This window comes from Rhinoderma darwinii, chromosome 3 (assembly GCF_050947455.1).
Source record: "Rhinoderma darwinii isolate aRhiDar2 chromosome 3, aRhiDar2.hap1, whole genome shotgun sequence".
In the NCBI taxonomy this organism is placed as follows: Eukaryota; Metazoa; Chordata; class Amphibia; order Anura; family Rhinodermatidae; genus Rhinoderma; species Rhinoderma darwinii.
Genome location: NC_134689.1, coordinates 304,602,433 through 304,617,599, shown reverse-complemented (window position 1 = coordinate 304,617,599; position 15,167 = coordinate 304,602,433). Strand labels below are relative to the sequence as shown.

Below are 15,167 nucleotides of genomic sequence, written 5' to 3'. Positions count from 1 at the left end.
TGTGGCACTATGTACAGGGGGCACTGTGTATGTGGTGCATTATTTTACAGTGTATGACACAATTATATTCAGGAGTACAGTGTATGGCATTATTATATTCAAGGGCACAGTGTTTGGCACTATTTTATTCAGGGGCACAGTGTATGGTGCTTTTATATTTAAGGGCACAGTGTGTGGCACCATGATAATTTTATTTTCATTTATAGGTGTGGAACTGTTGGAAAAGTGAGGAGCCGAAGACATCTGAGTGGCAAATTCTGCAGAAATGGCCCATGGCTGGGAGAAGTCGTCACGAACTCTGGACCGGATGGAGAAGAAAAGTGGAAAAAAAAGCTACTAGAATCTGAGATGTCATCGCCTAGATGTAATGACGGGGTAGGGAGACAGACAGGTGAGCCGTAATCTACCCGCCACTCAGTCCGTGTCTACTTGCAACGACCCATCCTAGGCGACGGGGTACAACTGGGCGACGGTCCCTACACTCAGTAAGTGCATGACAGACAAACAGACAAGGGCACACAGAAGCTAGGGAAACGGGGCAGCTGCCCACGGAGACACCGTGAGCAACAAGAGTAGTGAACGAGCCGAGTAAAACCAGGAGTGCACGAGGTACAAAACGCAGAGCAGGAGAGTGGTCAGCAAGCCAAGGTCAATAACAAGCAGAGGATCAGTAGTTCAAGCAGCAGCAGAGCCAGGAAACAAGCAGAGCAGAATCACAGGCAAAGGAGGAACAGGAAAGGCAGGTATAAATAGACAGTGGGCAGGAGCTAGCTCCGTCTGGCCAGGCTGTGATAGGCTCTCCCACTCCTAAGCCTGCCATCCTGAGTGGTGGAAGATGGAGTTAGTCTCACAGACATAGGAGCAGGTGCAGACTGATTACCCACGGGCGTCCACACAGAAGCTGTGTCTGGCAGATCCTTTACAGTACCCCCCCTTTTATGAGGGGCCACCGGACCCTTTCTAGGTGGACCTGGTTTATTGGGGAAACTAAGGTGGAACCTCCTGAGCAATACCCCAGCGTGAACATCCCGGGCGGGTACCCAAGTCCTCTCCTCAGGCCCGTATCCTCTCCAATGGACCAGGTACTGGAGGGAGCCTTGTACCATCCTTCTGTCCACAATCTTGGCCACCTCGAATTCTACCCCCTCAGGGGTGAGAACAGGGACCGGAGGTTTCCTCGAGGGAGCCAAGGACGGGGAGCAGCGTTTAAGGAGGGAGGCATGAAACACATCGTGTACTCGAAAAGACGGGGTAACTCCAGCCGGAAGGAGACAGGGTTAAGGACCTCAATGACCTTGTACAGCCCTATAAACCGGGGAGCAAATTTTTTAGATGGAACCTTAAGTCGCAAATTTTTTAAAGACAGCCACACCAGATCCCCGACCACAAACAAGGGGTTAGCAGTACGTCATCTATCTGCCTGAGTCTTTTGTATGCTCTGGGACGCCTCTAGGTTCTTCTGAACCTGGGCCCAGACTGTGCACAGTTCCTGATGAACGACATCTACCTCGGGATTGTTGGAACTACCAGGTGAAACGGAGGAGAACCGTGGATTAAACCCAAAATTACAGAAAAAGGGGGAGAGCCCTGACGAGTTACTGACCCTGTTATTAAGGGAAAATTCGGCGAGGGGAATGAATGAGACCCAATCATGTTGACAGTCAGAGATAAAACACCTTAAATATTGTTCTAGAGACTCATTAGTCCACTCCGTTTGGCCATTAGTTTCAGAATGAAAAGCCGAGGAGAAGGACAGATCAATCTCCAACTTTTTACAGAAGGCTCTCCAAAACAATGAAAGAAATTGTACCCCTCTGTCAGAAACAATATTGACAGGAACCCCATGGAGACGCAGGATGTGTTTGACAAACAAGGTAGCTAACGTCTTCGCATTGGGTAGTTTCTTGAGGGGCACAAAGTGGCACATCTTTCTGAAGCGGTCTACTACAACCCACACCACCGACTTGCCTTGAGATGGAGGCAAATCGGTGATAAAATCCATGGAGATATGGGTCCAAGGTCTCTGGGGAATGGGCAAAGAACATAGTAAGCCCGCTGGTCAGGACCTGGGAGTCTTGGACCTAGCACAAACCTCACAAGCGGCGACGTAGGCCTTAACGTCTTTAAGCAACCCAGGCCACCAGTAGTTTCTGGCAATGAGGTGCTTGGTACCCAGGATGCCTGGATGGCCAGATAGTGCAGAGTCATGATTTTCCCTAAGTACCCTTAGCCGGAATTGCAGGGGAACAAACAGCTTGTTCTCAGGAAGGTTCCCGGGAGCTGAACCTTGATCAGCCGCAATTTCGGAGACTAAATCAGAATCAATAGAGGAAATGATTAGACCTGGAGGCAAAACACAAGCAGGATCTTCCTCCGAAGGAGGGCTGGCCATGAAGCTACGCGACAGTGCATCAGTCTGAATATTTATAGACCCAGCTCTATAGGTGACTAAAAAGTTGAATCTGGTAAAAAATAATGCCCATCGAGCTTGTCTCGGGTTTAGCCTCCGGGCAGATTCTAAGAAAACCAGATTCTTGTGGTCAGTAAGGACCGTTACCTGGTGCCTAGCCCCCTCCAGGAAGTGGCGCCACTCTTCAAATGCCCATTTAATGGCTAAGAGTTTGCGGTTGCCAATATCATAGTTACTCTCAGTGGGTGAAAAGCTTCCTGGAGAAGTAGGCACAGGGACGGAGATGGGTGAGGGACCTGGTACCCTGGGACAAGCCAGCACCCACTCCCACCTCGTAGGCGTCAACCTCCACGATGAATGGCTCCATTTGGTTGGGCTGAACCAGAACTTGGGCCGAGATAAAGCACTTCTTAAGGACCTCAAAAGCCTGGACAGCCTCAGGAGGCCAGTGGAGGAGATCAGCACCTTTGCGAGTGAGATCCGTAAGAGGCTGAGCGATGACCGAAAAGTTAGCAATAAATCTCCTGTAATAATTAGCGAACCCCAGGAAGCACTGTAACGCCTTCAGAGAGGCAGGTTGGACCCATTCCGCCACAGCCTGGACCTTGGCAGGGTCCATGCGGAATTCATGAGGAGTGAGGATTTGACCCAAAAATGGTATCTCCTGCACCCCAAACACACATTTTTCAGTCTTCGCAAACAGTTTGTTTTCCCGAAGGGCCTGGAGCACCTTCCTGACATGCTCAATGTGGGAGGACCAGTCCTTGGAAAACACAAGTATGTCATCAAGGTACAATACTAGAAATACCCCCAGGTTGTAATGACGGGGGTGGGGAGACAGACAAGTGAGCCCTAATCTACCCACCACTCAGTCCCTGCCTACTTGCAACGACCCGCCCTAGGCGACGGGGTACAACTGGGCGACGGTCCCTACGCTCAATAAGTGCACGACAGACAAACAGACAAGGGTACACAGAGCTAGGGGGAGAAAGGGGCAGTTGCTCACGGCAACACCGTGAGCAACAAGAGAAGTGAAAAAGCCGAGACAAACCAGGAGAGTACGAGGTGCCAAACGCAGAGCAGAAGAGTAGTAAACAAGCCAAGTCAAACCAGGAGTGTACGAGGTACCAAACGCAGAGCAGGAGAGTAGTCAGCAAGCCGGGGTCAATATGAAGCAAGGACAATGGTACAAGAAGCTGCAGCAGGGCCAGGAAACCAAACGAGAAGAATCACAAGCAAAGGAGGAACAGGAAAGGCAGGTATAAAAAGACAGAGGGCGGGAGCTAGCTCTGTCTGACCAGGCTGTGATAGGTTCTCCCACTCCTAAGCCTGCCACCCTGAGTGGTGGAAGATGGAGTCAGTCTCACAGACATAGAAGCAGGTGCAGACTGATTATCTATGGGCGTTAACCCCGAAGCTGTGCCTGGCAGATCCTTTACACAGGTAGTCTCTTAAAATTTAATTTATGAAATTCTGGAAGACTGCAGGAGCATTACACAACCCAAAGGGCATGACGAGGTATTCGAAATGACCTTCGGGCGTGTTAAACGCAGTCTTCCACTCATCCCCCTCTTTGATGCGGATAAGGTTATAAGCCCCCCGTAGATCAAACTTACAGAACCATTGGGCCACCTGAACCTGATTGAAGAGATCAGGAATCAAAGGAAGGGGGTACTGGTTCCTTACAGTGACCTTATTCAAGTTCCGGTAGTCAATGCACGACCTAAGACCACCATCCTTCTTCCCTACGAAGAAGAAGCCAGCACCTACCAGAGAAGTAGAGGGGCAAATGTAACCCTTGGCCAGGCATTCCTGGATATACTCTCTCATGGCTTCACGTTCGGGACAAGAGAGATTAAATATCCTACCCTTAGGGAGCTTAGCTCCTGGTACCAAATCGATTGCGCAATCGTATTCTCTATGAGGAGTTAACACTTCGGAGGCCTCTTTAGAGAATACATCAGCGAAGTCCTGAACAAACTCAGGTAGAGTGTTCACCTCCTCAGGGAGAGAAATAGAATTAACAGAAAAACATGACATCATGTATTCATTACCCCATTTGGTAAGATCCCCAGTATTCCAGTTAAACGTGGGATTATGCAACTGCAACCAGGGAAGGCCTAAAACCAAATCGGACGATAATCCCTGCATCACCAGTACAGAGCACTGCTCCAAATGCATGGAGCCAACAAGGAGTTAAAAAACAGGGGTATGCTGTGTAAAATAACCATTAGCAAGAGGAGTGGAGTCGATACCCACTACCGGGACAGGTTTAGGCAAATCAATCAATGGCATAGCTAGAGACATAGCAAATTCCACAGACATAATATTAGCAGAAGACCCTGAATCCACGAAGGCACTGCCGGTAGCAGACCTACCACCAAAAGAGACCTGAAAGGGAAGCAAGATTTTATTAGGTTTCATATTTACGGGAAATACCTGTGCGACCAAGTGACCTCCCCGATGATCACTTAGGCGCGGAAGTTTTCTGGCTGCTTATTCTTACGCCTAGGACAGTTGTTCACTTGATGCCTGTCATCCCCACAGTAGAAGCAGAAACCATTCTTCCTGCGGAACTCTCTACGTTGTTGGGGGGACGCGGAGGCCCCGAGTTGCATAGGTACATCCGAGTCTTCCGTGGAGGAACGAAGCAACGGAACCTCGGGAGGCATCATGGGGGAGTCAGAGGAGAAGGCACAAAAACGTTCAAGTCGTCGTTTCCTGAGACGTCGGTCAAGTCGTACCGCTAAAGCCATAACCTGATCTAGGGAGTCAGAAGAGGGATAGCTAACTAGCAGGTCTTTCAGGGAGTTCGACAGACCCAATCTAAACTGGCACCTCAAGGCAGGGTCATTCCACCGAGAAGCTACACACCACTTCCTAAAGTCAGAACAATACTCCTCAACAGGTCTCTTACCCTGACGTAAGGTCACCAGCTGACTCTCGGCAAAGGCAGTCTTGTCAGTCTCGTCATAAATTAGCCCGAGAGCAGAAAAGAAAAGATCAACGGAGGAAAGTTCAGGGGCGTCAGGAGCCAAGGAGAAGGCCCATTCTTGGGGCCCGTCCTGGAGCCGGGACATAATTATACCCACCCGCTGGCTCTCAGAACCTGAGGAGTGGGGCTTTAAGCAAAAATAGAGCCTACAACTCTCCCGAAAGGAGAAAAATGTCTTCCGGTCCCCTGAGAACCGGTCAGGCAACTTGAGGTGGGGTTCAAGAGGTGAGGTGGGGGGCACTATCAGGGTAGCATCTTGCAGGTTGTCCCTCTGAGCCAGGGTTTGGACCTGTAGGGAGAGGCCCTGCATTTGCTGAGCCAGGGTCTCAAGGGGGTCCATTGTTGTGTCAGGGACCAGGGTAGACTAGGTATATGAGCCTGTGAAAATGTAATGACGGGGTAGGGAGACAGACAGGTGAGCCCTAATCTACCCGCCACTCAGTCCCTGCCTACTTGCAACGACCCGTCCTAGGCGATGGGGTACAACTGGGCGACGGTCCCTACGCTCAGTAAGTGCACTACAGACAAACAGACAAGGGTACACAGAAGCTAGGGAAATGGGGCAGCTGCCCACGGAGACACCGTGCGCAACGAGAGTAGTGAACGAGCTGAGTAAAACCAGGAATGCACGAGGTACAAAACGCAGAGCAGGAGAGTGGTCAGCAAGCCAAGGTCAATAACAAGCAGAGGATCAGTAGTTCAAGCAGCAGCAGCAGAGCCAGGAAACAAGCAGAGCAGAATCACAGGCAAAGGAGGAACAGGAAAAGCAGGTATAAATAGACAGTGGGCGGGAGCTAGCTCCGTCTGGCCAGGCTGTGATAGACTCTCCCACTCCTAAGCCTGCCATCCTGAGTGGTGGAAGATGGAGTCAGTCTCACAGACATAGGAGCAGGTGCAGACTGATTACCCACAGGCGTCGACACAGAAGCTGTGTCTGTCAGATCCTTTACACTAGATTTATGTCACCGCTCCTGACATGTTTATTATAGGAAATCCTTGTATTTCACAAAAAGTCTTTGTCGAGTCCAGGACTTATAGACAATTCCCCTTGTAAGGAGGATGTGTCTCTGCACAGTGTGATACTGTCAGTATGTAGGGACCCAGCCCTGTGACTAATGGATTCGTAACACCTATTTGTTAATGCTTGCACAAAAAGGTAGTACTAACAATAGTTACGGCGCGGCAGGGCAGCGGTGCGGAAAGGGGGCCCAAATTTGGGTAACAGCCCAGGACCTATGGTCTACTTAATCCGCCACTGCCCAAAATCCACAACAGATTTGAAACCCTTAAAAAAGGGAGATTTACTGGATGTTCAAACTTCAGACACTACGACCCCAGGGCCTGAATGAGATATCCGAAACCAACTAACGCAACAGTTTCCCTATCATCTATTAGTCAAATGGCTATGAGCAGTAAAATCTGTATACTTACCAACATCAGCATGTCCCCTTCTAGGAGAAGCGATCCTCAGCAATCCTCTGAACTTCATGGAGTGTATATTCCTTTCCCTTCCTGACTATGGGATACCATAACAACCTCCTACAGACCAAAACACGTAGCATTCTGCAGCCGTACTGTAAATTTATGTCCATATCCAACCAATGCGATTCTCACACTTTTGAAACCCTGCAAAACATATCGGCATTCACAAGAGACCTGATGTTAAACCTGAGAGCATCATATACAGTGAAGGAAATAAGTATTTGATCCCTTGCTGATTTTGTAAGTTTGCCCACTGTCAAAGACATGAACAGTCTAGCATTTTTAGGCTAGGTTAATTTTACCAGTGAGAGATAGATTATATATTTAAAAAAAACAGGAAATCACATAGTCAAAATTATATATATTTATTTGCATTGTGCACAGATAAATAAGTATTTTATCCCTTTGGCAAACAAGACTTAATACTTGGTTGCAAAACCCTTGTTGGCAAGCACAGCAGTCAGACGTTTTTTGTAGTTGATGATGAGGTTTGCACACATGTTATATGGAATTTTGGGCCACTCCTCTTTGAAGATCATCTGTAAATCATTAAGATTTCGAGGCTGTCGCTTGGCAACTCGGATCTTCAGCTGCCTCCATAAGTTTTCTAAGGGATTAAGGTCTGGAGACTGGCTAGGCCACTCCATGACCTTAATGTGCTTCTTTTTGAGCCACTCCTTTGTTGCCTTGGCTGTATGTTTCGGGTCATTGCCGTGCTGGAAGACCCAGCCACGAGCCATTTTTAATGTCCTGGTGGAGGGAAGGAGGTTGTCCTGGTGGAGGGAAGGAGGTTGTCACTCAGGATTTGAAACACCCCCAAAACATAATGTTTCCACTTCCATGCTTGACAGTGGGGATGGTGCTCTTTGGGTCATAGGCAGCATTTCTCTTCCTCCAAACACGGCGAGTTGAGTTAATGCCAAAGAGCTCAATTTTAGTCTCATCTGACCACAGCACCTTCTCCCAATCACTCTCAGAATCATCCAGATGTTTATTTGCAAACTTCAGACAGGCCTGTGCATGTGCCTTCTTGAGCAGAGGGAACTTGCGGGCACTGCAATATTTTAATCCATTACGGCGTAATGTGTTACCAATGGTTTTCTTGGTGACTGTGGTCCCAGCTGCCTTGAGATCATTAACAAGTTCCCCCCGTGTAGTTTTCGGCTGAGCTCTCACCTTCCTCAGGATCAAGGATACCCCACGAGGTGAGATTTTGCATGGAGCCCCAGATCGATGTCGATTCACAGTCATTTTGTATGTCTTCCATTTTCTTACTATTGCACCAACAGTTGTCTCCTTCTCACCCAGCGTCTTACTTATGGTTTTGTAGCCCATTCCAGCCTTGTGCAGGTCTATGATCTTGTCCCTGACATCCTTAGAAAGCTCTTTGGTCTTGCCCTTGTTGTAGAGGTTAGAGTCAGACTGATTAATTGAGTTTGTGGACAGGAGTCTTTTATACAGGTGACCATTTAAGACAGCTGTCTTTAATGCAGGCACCAAGTTGATTTGGAGCGTGTAACTGGTCTGGAGGAGGCTGAACTCTTAATGGTTGGTAGGGGATCAAATACTTATTTGTCTGTGCACAATGCAAATAAATATATATAATTTTGACTATGTGATTTTCTGTTTTTTTTTTTTGTTTTTTTATATATATATATATATATATATATATATATATATATATATAATCTATCTCTCACTGGTAAAATTAACCTAGCCTAAAAAATTCAAGACTGTTCATGTCTTTGACAGTGGGCAAACTTACAAAATCAGCAAGGGATCAAATACTTATTTCCTTCACTGTAACAGTCGTTCTGTACATAACACCTCCCAACCTATCAATAAAACTTGTAATACATCAAACCACATGACACTATGAGAACAACAACCCCGTTCTTAAAGTGTACCTGGCATTTTGGCGGCTTTTCAGAATGGGCTATCATGTACGTATACGTGTGGAGGGGCACTATTTAGGGTCGTAACTACAAAAGACTGGCCCCCCTAGGTGCCACACGCAGTCCCCCTTATAGATAGTGCCCTCTGTAGATACTGCCCCCTTGACATGTATAGGAACAAAGCAAGAATATAGAACAGGAAAACACATATAACAGACTGCACCTCTAGTATGAATGAAATCACTTTATTGCGACATTAAATTATACTTAAAAAGACAAACAAATTTAAGAACATTTAAAGAACACAACCATACCCTGGACCCTAGTCCTGGCCCCTGGAAAGGCTCAAAGACAAATCACTCTTGAGAGGGACAGGTTATAATGAGTCATGAATTATGGATCACAAAAATATACTGTATATATGAACACGTGCCCAAAAATAACAAAGATTTGACCTCCTAAACAGATAAACCTGTAAGCTCAAAAACTATATAAATATCCTTCAAATACAAGAAGAACAAGTGGAGACAAATATGACAATGTATACAATCTCACAAAGGTTATAAGAAGATAGGGAATGGGTTCATGACTGTGGCTCCAAGAGGGAACAAGGACCCCATGCGTATCGCCGTGTTACCGGCTTTCTTTGTATTAAACTAGTCTTCAACACTTCTCCAAATGAATCAAATTTACTTTGCATAAAATTTGTATATGAAATACAGTATCGGCAAATATGTTACAGAACACGTTATGTCATGCCATTACATATACCGTAGTTTATCTATCACCTGTTTCAGTCATCCATTACAGGTAACATTCCTCTTTCTGGTGTTTATTTAGTCTATAGACCAAACAATGTTTAAAAAATATGCTTCACCACCAATTACTGTGAAGTTTGACCCCCATCAAGAGTCGCACATGTTAGCCCAGCTCAAGTTCAAATAAATCGGCAAACATTTTACATTTAGAACTTAATACATTAAAATAAATAAAGTATATAATATGATATTAAATATAATAATATTAAATTAAATATAATTATTAACTATTAACTTAGTCATGTAAATGGAGTAGGTGCGCATAACATTCAATAATATCCTTAAAAATACACCTAAAGGGGTTTTTCCACCAATATACCAAATTTTTCTGACTAAGACGTAGTTTTTAGCGAGAATAAATCTTGCTAAAAAGTCCCTGCATCTTATCCGTCAGTACATGGAGTGGGGGGAGGATGATGTATGGAGCGGGCTCACGCAATGAGCCCACTCGATACACTGCAGGTGTTAGCTGTGTTTTACAGCTGACACCCTGCTCTAACGGCCAGGAGCAGCGATTGCGCTGTTCCTGGTCGTTTAAGGGGATTGTGCCATGAAACACCAGTATCCCCTACCCACAGGATAGGGGATACATGTGTGATCGCTGGGGTCTGACTGATGGGACCCCAGCGATAAGGAGAACAGGACCAAGAGCGCTACATGAGAAGCTTGGACTTCTGGGTTCTGTGTTCGGCAGCTCCATAGACATGAATGGGATTCTTCTGTGCTCTCCATTGATTTCTATGGAGCTGCCGAACAAATAAGCCAGACACAAAACCCGGAAGTCCAAGCTTCTCATGTAGTACTCTGGGTGACTTTCGGTCCCCCGTTCTCCTTATCACTGGGGGTCCCAGCGGTCAGACCCCCAGCGATCACACATGTATCCCCTCACACATGTATCCCCTATCCTGTGGATAGGGGATACATGTGTTTTATGGCAAACCCCTTTAACCAGCTAAATGCCGCGATCAATAGCGACCACGGCGTTTATGGGGGTTTTTCCATGAAGGACATTTATGACATATCCACAGGATATTTCATAAATGTCAGATAGATGTGGGTCCCACCTCTGGGACCCGCACCTATCTCTAAAACGGGGGCCCCCTAAACCCCGTTCTAGCTTTCCGTGCTCTCCCGGCCACATGATTCCATGTCGAGTCACTGAAACAGCGTAATGCTGAGCTACGCTGGTTCCGTAACTCCCATAGAACTGAACAGTAGTTACGGAAACAGCGTAGCTCGCATGCTACGCTGCAGCCGTAACTGCCATTCACTACTATGAGAGCTATGGAAACAGCGTAGCTCAGTGAGTTATGCTGTTTCAGTAACACCACATGTAACCATGTGGCCGCTGGTTCAAAGTCCCCTAGGGAACTAATAAAAAGTTAGATAAATTTTCAGGCGTGTAAATGAAAAATTAAAAAAAAAACCTTTTCCCAATTTTTCCCCAAGCACAATGTAAAAAATAAAAAAAATTGGTATCGCTGCATCCGTAAAAGTCTGATCTATTACAATATACCATTATTTAACTGGCACGGTGAACGGCGTAAAAAATGTTTTTTAAAACATCAGAATCGTTTTTTGGTCACCTTAGCATTTAAAAAAATGTAATAAAACGAGATAAAAAAATTGTATGTACCAAAAAATGGTGCCAATAAAAACTACAACTCGGCCCGCATAAAATAATCCCTTACACCGCTCAATCGGTGAAAAATTTTTAAAAAAGTTATGGCTCTCAGAATGTGGTGAAACAGAACAAATTATTTTTGAACAAATACTTTTTTCGTTGTAAGGCCTCATTTACACGAGCGTGTGCGTTTTGCGCACGCAAAAAAACGCAGCCTTTTGTGTGCGCAAAAGGCACTTGACAGCTCCGTCTGTCATCAGTGTATGATGCGCGGCTGCGTGATTTTCACGCAGCCGCCATCATAGAGATGAGGCTAGTCGACGTCAGTCACTGTCCAGGGTGCTGAAAGAGTTAACTGATCGGCAGTAACTCTTTCAGCACCCTCGACAGTGAATTCCGATCACAATATACATCAACCTGTGAATAAAAAAAAGACGTTCATACTTACCAAGAACTTCCTGCTTCCTCCAGTCCGGTCTCCCGGCCGTTGCCTTGGTGACGCGTCCCTCTCTTGACATCCGGCCCCACCTCCCTGGATGATGCGGCAGTCCATGTGACCGCTGCAGCCTGTGCTTGGCCTGTGATTGGCTGCAGCTGTCACTTGGACTGAATCGTCATCCCGGAAGGTCAGACTGGAGGAAGAAGCTGGGAGTTATCGGTAAGTCAGAACTTCTTTTTTTTTTTACACGTTCATTTATATTGTGATCGGAAGTCACTGTCCAGGGTGCTGAACCAGTTTAACTCTTTCAGCACCCTGGACAGTGACTGTCTCCTGACGTCGCGTACCGGAACATTTTTTGCCGGGTTCGGTCAAAACGAGTTCGGCCGAACCCGGTGAAGTTCGGTTCGGACGGTTCGCTCATCTCTAAGACACTCCGTTTGGATGTTAGTAAACAGAAAAGCACGTGGTGCTTTTCTGTTTACATTCAGAGTTTGACAGCTCTTGCGCGAATCACGCAGTTCGCACGGAAGTGCTTCCGTGCGACCTGCATGGTTTTCACGCACCCATTGACTTCAATGGGTGCGTGATGCGCGAAAAACGCAGAAATTTAGAACATGTCGTGAGTTTTTATCAGCGCACTCACGCTGAGCAAAACTCACGGACTGTCTGCATGCCCCCATAGACTTGTATAGGTCCGTGCGACCCGCGTGAAAAGCACGCGAGTCACACGGACGTATATCACGTTCGTGTAAATGAGGCCTAAAAGTAGTAAAATATGAAATTATTTTTTTCCGATTTGCTGTTGTCTAAAACCTGGGTGCGTCTTATAGTCTGAAAAATATTTGTGATGTATTACATGTATCTGCCATAACATATTGATCATGGAGATCTGGCCTGTGAGATCCCACAAGCCCCTATGAGCAAAGGATGGGCCCCTTCAGCATTTTCTCTGAGGGGGCTTGTCCACACACAATGGAATTGCTGCAGAAAATGTAATCTGTGTATCTTAATCATAAGGACAGCCTATGAATTTAAAAACTGTTCAATTAGGTATTCTAATAATACGGAACCCCTAATGAATATTTATTTGAAGTTGCTTCTTTTTATAATAGATAATTTGACAACTTCCTCTACACGCTTACAGCTGATTGGCCCAATCAATTCTGTGTAACAGTCAATGTGATTGGTCAAGGACATCACTGAAGCTCTAGCCTTTAGACTCATTTAGAGATAGACACACCTCTTAGACTCATTCGCTCCTACGAATAATTTCCAGGAAATCAGCTCAATAGGACACTTAGAGTATGTTCACACTGAGTTTTTTGCAGGCAGAAAAATCTGAGGCAGATTTTGACCTGCCTGCATTTTGCAGAGTTTTTTGCAGCGTTTTTCGGCCACAGCCATTGAGCGCCGCTGGCAAAAAGCACAGCAAAAAAACGCTTTCTCTTCCTCCCATTCATTAGAATGGGAGATCAGAGACGGAACCGCGGGAAGAAAGAGCATGACGCTTTGTTTCCCCACGAGCGTTTTATTGACGCGATTTTCGACGTGGTTTCCGCATCAAAAACAGCGCAAAAAAACTCAGTATGAACTGGGCCTAAAGGAGTAAGATATCAGTGATTGGAATTTTTTTTTAAAAATGCTTTTTTAAAGGAAATAATCTAATGAGGGCAAAATATTCTCCCCTAAAAGCAATGCTTCTGGGGAAAATACCTCCGTAAATACTGAACCCAATGGAGAATGCCACTTTTTTTTTCAGTTTAATGACTAGTAACCATCAAGACTGTTCACACACATTTTTCATCCATTCTAGGAACTAAGCCCCAATCCCACACCCTTAAATGCCAATTATGACAAGTAGCCCACATGCTTTTTTAAACACGCAACAGGTTCTAAGATATACTACCTTTTTTCTTTTTAAAAGGGTGTTGGCAGGTACCAGATGCACTGGAGGCATATCTTAACTAAATTAATCTGTGTTCAGCCCTAAGGCCAACTTTTGTGGAGTATATGCACTATAAGGACAAAAGTATTCGGACACACCGCTTAGGCGGGATTCACACGACCGGGTCGTTCCCGAGCCCGAGTGCCGGCCGGTAAAACCGGCCATTCTGCCCGGCCGGTTTGCATAAAGTTATGCATCCGTGCCGGGCCGGGCAGATCCGGACAGTGACATCAGCGGCAGCTCCTGAACGGGAATCCCCATGTGTTCGGGGATTCCGCTTCAGGAGTTTCCCCTGATGTCACTGCCCAGATATGGACAGAGACATCAAGCGCTCTGTCCAGGAGCGGAATCCCCGAACACACGGGGATTCCGCTCCTTTAAGGAGCTTAAGTGCGGCTAGCACATAGCAGAGCGGGGAGATACCTCCCTGCTCTGCTATAGTGGCGTCGCTGCAGTAGTAGCAGCCGCAGCCGCAGCAGCAGCTGCTGCTACTAGCGGCGCCATCGAAGGTGTCGCCGAGCCAGGGTGCTTTTAACAAGCAGGGGAAGGGAGCCAGCGCAGCGCTCCCTCCACCTGCTGTACACCCCGGCCCTGCAACACAGTGTACAGCGATGCCATTCGTCAGAATGGCATCAACTCCTCCTCCTCACATGCACTCTGCGCTGTGAGGAGGAGGAGATAGAGCGCAAGCGCCGGGAAAAACGGCCATCACTCGGAACACATTCCGGTGATGGCCGTGTAATACCCGGCCCCATAGACTTCTATGGGAGCCGGGCGGCCGGGTGCCCGGGCAAAGATAGAGCATGTCCTATTTTTTGACGGCCGGATTTCCCGGCCGTCAAAAAATCGGTCGTGTGAATAGCCCCATTAGGGGTCTATCATTCCTAATGCAGCCGGGTGCCGGCCGATTTATGAACGGCCGGCACCCGGCCGGGAAACCCTGCCGTGTGAATGAGGCCTTAATCATTTAATTCAGGTGTTTCATTCAGTCCCATTGCTACAGGTGTATAAAATCCAACACCTAGCCATGCAGTCTGCGTCTACAAACGTTTGTGAAAGAATGGGTCGTTCTAAAGAGTTTGCTGAATTACAGCGTGATACCGTAATAGGATGTCACCATTGCAACAAGTCAGTTAGGGCTTATTCAAACGAACGGGATATACGTCCGTGCAACGCGCGTGATTTTCATGCGCGTCGCACGGACTTATATTAGTCTATGGGGCTGTGCAGACATGTGCGTGATTTTTACGCAGAGTCGGTCCCCTGTGTCAAAGACACGGCATGTCCATTCTTTGAGAGTTTTTCGCGCATCACGCACCCATTGAAGTCAATGGGTGTGTGAAAACCACGCATGCCACACGGAAGCACTTCCGTGGGACAAGCGTGATTCGCGCAACAGCTGTGAAAAGGATGAATGAAAACAGAAAAGCACCACGTGCTTCTCTGTTTACAAACATCCAAGCGGAGTGTCATAATGATGGCGGCTGCGCGAAAAGCATGCAGCCGCGCATCATATGGTTATGACACAGAGAATTTGTCAAGTGCCTTTTGCGCGT

General features: G+C 46.8%; 1 protein-coding gene across 1 annotated transcript in view; it reads left to right on the top strand.

Moving 5' to 3' along the window:
- Window positions 1-216: 216 nt before the first annotated feature.
- The window catches only part of RHCG (Rh family C glycoprotein), a 138,028-nt gene continuing 123,077 nt past the window's right edge, over window positions 217-15,167 (top strand). Inside the window, exon 1 of the mRNA XM_075855271.1 lies at window positions 217-391. Within this exon, the coding sequence (XP_075711386.1) occupies window positions 349-391 (43 nt within the window). The 5' untranslated portion in view covers window positions 217-348. The remainder of the gene's footprint in view (window positions 392-15,167) is intronic.